The 5,980-nt window shown below is 45.5% G+C and overlaps 2 protein-coding genes across 2 annotated transcripts; one reads left to right on the top strand and one right to left on the bottom strand.

The window, feature by feature from the left end:
• Positions 1–3,658: 3,658 nt before the first annotated feature.
• On the bottom strand, positions 3,659–5,212 carry LOC104981546 (histone H2A type 3). The gene has a single exon (XM_010830707.1). It carries the CDS (start codon positions 5,115–5,117, stop codon positions 4,725–4,727), a length of 393 nt encoding a protein of 130 aa, XP_010829009.1. The 5' UTR covers positions 5,118–5,212; the 3' UTR covers positions 3,659–4,724.
• A 155-nt stretch (positions 5,213–5,367) lies between these two features.
• LOC104981544 (histone H2B type 3-B) lies at positions 5,368–5,974 on the top strand. The gene has a single exon (XM_010830706.1). It carries the CDS (start codon positions 5,430–5,432, stop codon positions 5,808–5,810), a length of 381 nt encoding a protein of 126 aa, XP_010829008.1. The 5' UTR covers positions 5,368–5,429; the 3' UTR covers positions 5,811–5,974.
• Positions 5,975–5,980: the final 6 nt, after the last annotated feature.

Raw genomic sequence — 5,980 nt, 5'->3', positions numbered from 1 at the left:
AAGTTGGCTAATGAGCCCATCAAAGGCAGTCTTCATTTGTTAGTGTTTTCAATTTCTCACATACCCTTTTGATACTTTCTTGGCATTTGCCCTCTATCCATTAGAACCCTTAACATCTTAGTTTTAAAATTCTGGTCTGAAAGATAATTCAACATTTGTGTCATATCTGAGTCTGGTTCTATGCTTATTTAAATCAATTTAGCCTGTTTTTTTTTTTTTTTTCCTTCTAATGGGAAAGACTAGCAAGTCTCTTCAAGAAAATGAGAAATACCAAGGGAACATTTCATGCAAAGATGGGTACAATAAAGGAGAGAAATGGTATGAACCTAACAGAAGCATAAGATACTAAGAGGTGGCAAGAATACACAAAAAGTGAAGTCATTCAGTTGTGTCCGACTCTGCAACCCCATGGACTGTAGCCTATCAGGCTCCTCCATCCATGGAATTTTCCAGGCAAGAGTACTTGAGTGGGTTGCCATTTCCTTCTCCAGGGGATCTTCCCGACCCAGGGATCGAACCTGGGTCTCCCGCATTGCAGGCAGACACTTTGTCATCTGAGCCACCAGGGAAGCCCAGAATACAAAGAACTATACAAAAAAGATCTTCATGACCCAGATAACCACGATGGTGTGATCCCTCACCTTTACTCAGACATCGTGGAGTGCAAAGTCAAGTGGGCCTTAGGAAGCATCACTGACAAAGCTAGTAGAGGTGATGGAATTCAGTTCAAACTGCTGACCCACATGCTCTCTAGGACATTTGGGGGCAGATCTGATATCCTGCAGGAGTGACCTGGAAGGACATGACCCAGAGGGCTGCATGTGCCTGGGAGTGAGCTGAGGACACGGCAGCAGGAGGCAGAGGGGTTCTGGAGGCCCATGGGCAGCACTGACAGGAGAAGCTGTTGGGTCCAAAGTTGAGAGAGGCGAGAAGCACCAAGACCGGGTGTCCCTGGAGACCTCTGCAGGAGGCAGTAGAACTCAGCTGACCAGGAACTGGGAGGGAGGGAAGCAGGCAGAGAAAGGGATGCTTTTTAAGCTTTTGCTGGGCATACACTGGAGAAAATCAAAGCTTCATGAGGCTTTGTGAGCAATGCATAGAAATGACCCTGGCTGGAGGTAGGGAAGTTGTGGAGGGGGAGGCATTAGGCAGATTCTGATGACCAGGGCTGGGGCAGCCATGTAACAGGATGATGTAGGAGAACAGCTCAGCTCAGCCCAGATCTGATGGCACTAGGAACTGGGTGACCAGTACACTTCAAGTGCTAACCCCAAATTCCTCTGCTCTCCCTGGTCTAGGGGAGCACAGAAACTTTGTGGGGAGGAGTCCATTTGCTTTTTCACTTGGAAGATTCTTAAATTTGTTGGTGCGTATATGGAAACTGATACTGCAGGGAGGAAAAGTCTAGATGTGTAGCAGAGGCTGGGTACAGGCCACACCTAGAGAGAGGTGAGATCGCCTATTAGACTTGGGCCAGGCTAAACTGAGAATTCCAAAAATTAGGAACACTTTATCTGCAGTGAGCATGGATGCTTCTGAGGCTGCCCAGACTGCATTCTTCTTCTGGGAACTCCCTCCCACTTCATCTTTCTTAATAGTGCCCACCCATAGGAATATGGGGAGAATGACCAAAATAATTCCGTTGAAGGGAATGTATGATATGTGTCAGTTGGCTGAGAAGAGGGCTTGAAGCTCCACCAAGGCAGGGAGAAGGAAAGGCTGTGGCTACCCAAAAGACTCCATGCCCCTCTCCCCACGTGGTGTCTGAGGGATGCTACTGTGCAGGCAGGCCAGCCCACACTCCACCTACTGGATAAAAGTGATGGAGACACAAACTCCTCTCCTTTTTAGTGCATATCCTTGAATTAGGTTCACCGTATCTCTTTAAATCAAGGTGAAATTCACATAAACCATTCTAAAGTGAGCAATTCAGTGACATATAGGCATTCACAATCACCTCTTTCCATCTCTGAAATATTTTCATTACCCCAAAAGTGAACAATACTCCATATTCCTCTAATACCCAACAACTAACTCGCATCAACTAATCTACTGTCCTTATGAATTTGTTGTGTATGCAATCATATAAATGGGATCATACAATATGTGACTTTTAGTGTCCAGCTTCTTTAACTTACCACAACATTTTTGAAGTTCATCCATGAACATGTCATTCCTTTTTATGACTGAATGGTATTCCACTATATGGATAAACCACATTTTGTTTATCCATTCATCTGTTATAGACATTTGGGCTGTTTCTATCTTTGGGATGCTGCCGTGAATGTGAGATGGGTGTCTGGGTAGCAGAGTCCTTGTATGTATCTGGGGGATGGAATGGCTGGGCCATATGCTGTTTTCTTCTTTAAGCATGAGTCTGATGAGCTTTCTCTATGCAAGGCAGGCAGCTCTGCATATTGCATCATGTTTCTAAACCTGATAATCCTTATAGATCAGACCAGAGCTGCCCAAAAGAACTTTCTGTAATGATGGAGACCTTTTGTATCTGTTCTGTCCAGTGTGGTAGCCATTAGCCATGTGTGGCTAGGACGACTGAAAAACTACATCTTTGTATTTAATTTTAATTAGTTGAAAATTAATCAGGGCTTGTGGCTATATAAACTCAGCCTTAGAAGTGACAAAAGAAGGGCTTCCTCTTGGAGCACCTCCCATCTCAGGTTTCCCAGTGAACACTCCACTTGAGGAACTGAAAATCTGGAGCTCAGTGATGACACTTGGAAGACCCAAGCTCTCCGTTCCTGAGAAACCTTTCTTTCTTAAATAACACTGAAGGGGGTGAAAACATACAACGACCTACATGATCATCAATACAAAAATAAAAGTTAAAAGTAGAATTCAAGGCTGTCACGGGAAACACAATGTACAGATCTCCAGAAGACTCTATAATCTCTTGCATAATCCTTGCAGTTTGTTTCATTGAAATGGGTCCCAATTGGCAATGTGAATGCTACTATCTACCTACACTGCAGAGGAGTTGGGTGTTGTTTTCACCCACACTGATGGTTCTTATCAATTTTGGGGGCAAACAGTTTTATATTGCTAGGATATTTTCTAAAGACTAGCAAATATGTGGTTAACTCTAGATAGTGTCTAGGGAGCCCTGGTTTGAGTACATCTAATTAAAAGTGAAATCACTCAGTCATGTCTGACTCTTTGCGACCCCATAGACTGTACCCTACCAGGCTCCTCTGTCCATGGGATTTTCCAGGCAATACTACTGGAGTGGATTGCTATTTCCTTCTCCAAGGAATCTTCCCAACCCAGGGCTCGAACCCAGGTCTCCCGCATTGTAGACAGATGCTTTACCGCCTGAGCCACCAGGGAACCCCAATTTTGTAAGATAAATACTTACTATATAACGTTCCTAAATTGTTTTAGACTTCCCTGGTGGCTCAGACGGTAAAGCGTCTGTCCACAATGCGGGAGACCTGGGTTCGATCCCTGGGTGGGGAAGTTCCCTGGAGAAGGAAAAGGCAACCCACTCCAGTACTCTTGCCTAGAAAATCCCATGGACAGAGGAGCCTGGTGTCCATGGGGTTGCAAAGAGTCGGACACGACTGAGCGACTTCACATTCACATTCAAATTGTTTTAGTGGCCTGTATTTATTATAATAAAAAAATTAATGGAATCAGTAAGGATGACAGCAGGAATAACATTTATTAAACTCATAGTGTGCTGGAGATTTTTAAACATGGAGATTACTATGGATTTACTCATTTAATCCCTTAACCCCATGAAGTAAGTGCTATTAACATTTTCACTTCTCAGTACACTTTGCAGAAGTATATCTGGGACACTCCACCCCTTATTTGTAACAGCATGTGGAATTAATGAACAATCATCTTTCGAAATATCCACGTGTATATTACTTAATCTGGTCCTAACACTGTTCATTTTAAATTTACTGAATTCACAAAAGTAATTTTATCAGATTTTATACTATTTTTACTTTAGCTATCAGTTTAAGGGGATCTCTTATTAACGTTTAGCCAACCCAAATATAGTAATTTAAACTCCTTTAAATATTCTATATACAATAAAATTTCCTTTAAAAATGTGCACCTATTTTCAAAATGTAAACTGATACATTTCAAATGCTGGAAATGCACCTAGCAAGACATACCCTTCCCAAGACCTTAGAATTCACAATACAATAGACAATTCTCATCTCATGTTCTCTAAAAATCTAACTCATGCATTCATACCTTTTAAAATGGAAATCACGTTTATCTATCAGAACCTCAAATGGCAGATTTCCTTCTAATATTAAATACTTTCAATACCGGTTCAATGTATGGATTTCTCCTGGGGTAAGAAAACAGTCCGTACTTGGCGTCTGAATGTCACACTAATGACTTCCCGGAGTCAAAAGTAGCTTGTCACCGGTAATAACAAATTCTTAAAAGATGAGTGGGATTAAAACTCCATGACCTTGGGGGCGAGATTCAAGAGAAAATGTCAGACATTCCCTGCTGCAAACCAACACACAGCCTACTGAGCCCCTATACGCACCCAAATCATGTCTCTGGTATTCGATTTCCCACAAGCCCAGCCTTGCTCAGATTCGCACAGAAACGCGCTGCGAAAGACAGCCCTTGGCCAGTACGGCTCTTTTCTAGACACTGTGGGTGGCTCTGAAAAGAGCCTTTGGTGTCAGGGGGCCCCCGGGGAGCACGACCGTTTCCGGCCCGCTTCCGCCGCCTCACTTGCCCTTGGCCTTGTGGTGACTCTCCGTTTTCTTGGGCAGCAGCACGGCCTGGATATTAGGCAGGACACCGCCCTGCGCGATGGTCACGCGACCCAGCAGCTTGTTGAGCTCTTCGTCGTTACGGATGGCTAACTGCAGATGGCGTGGGATAATACGCGTCTTCTTGTTGTCGCGCGCCGCGTTGCCCGCCAGCTCCAGGATCTCAGCCGTCAGGTACTCCAACACGGCTGCCAGATAGACAGGCGCGCCAGCACCCACACGCTCAGAATAGTTACCTTTACGGAGCAGCCGATGCACTCGGCCCACAGGAAACTGCAAACCCGCGCGCGAAGAGCGCGACTTCGCTTTCGCGCGCGCCTTACCGCCCTGTTTGCCTCGGCCTGACATCTCCCAGTCACGCACAACGACAAAACACAGCCAAAAAGCAAAACACCAACAAACCCGCTGTACTCAGAGAGTCCTTATATATGGTCTTGAGGTAGTACAGCCGGCGCCGCCCGATTGGGTAGTGATGGTGACCAACCAGAAAAGAAAGTCACCATTTCCCCCTAATTTGCATCTGCCTTTTCCAGTGATGACGTTGCACGTTGCTTGATCCTATCATAAATTAGAAACTCTGGATCCCTCATTTGAATACAGGACGTATAAGTTGAGTTGCTCTGCAACTAGGCTTCTTTTCTACCCGAAGGATCCGTCGTCATGCCTGATCCGTCCAAATCAGCTCCCGCACCCAAGAAGGGCTCCAAAAAAGCTGTTACTAAAGCGCAGAAGAAGGATGGCAAAAAGCGTAAGCGCAGCCGCAAAGAGAGTTATTCCATCTACGTGTATAAGGTGTTGAAGCAAGTGCACCCGGACACCGGTATCTCTTCCAAGGCTATGGGCATCATGAACTCGTTCGTGAACGACATCTTCGAACGTATCGCTAGCGAGGCCTCCCGTTTGGCGCACTACAACAAGCGTTCTACCATCACGTCCCGGGAGGTGCAGACGGCTGTACGCCTGCTATTGCCCGGCGAGTTGGCCAAACACGCTGTCTCGGAAGGTACCAAAGCCGTCACCAAATATACCAGCTCTAAATGAGGTGCACCTCGGTGCCCGGAAACCCAAAGGCTCTTTTCAGAGCCACTCACAAGATCGAGAAAGGGTGTCGAACACGTGAAGGGTTTGTTATGTAAAAGCATCCCTTGTCTACTTTGTAGCGGCTCCTAGGTTACTAGGAGGGCGCCCGGATTCTTTCCCCTACCCCCACC

This window comes from Bison bison, unplaced genomic scaffold (assembly GCF_000754665.1).
Source record: "Bison bison bison isolate TAMUID 2011002044 unplaced genomic scaffold, Bison_UMD1.0 scf7180017864519, whole genome shotgun sequence".
Taxonomy (NCBI): Eukaryota; Metazoa; Chordata; class Mammalia; order Artiodactyla; family Bovidae; genus Bison; species Bison bison.
The sequence above is the reverse complement of the archived record's forward strand: the minus strand, read 5'-3'. Positions and strand labels throughout refer to the sequence as shown.

Excerpts from the sequence above, each read along its gene's own strand:
- LOC104981544 (XM_010830706.1), top strand. The coding sequence starts at position 5,430 with ATGCCTGATCCGTCCAAATCAGCTCCCGCACCCAAGAAGGGCTCCAAA.
- LOC104981546 (XM_010830707.1), bottom strand. The coding sequence starts at position 5,117 with ATGTCAGGCCGAGGCAAACAGGGCGGTAAGGCGCGCGCGAAAGCGAAG.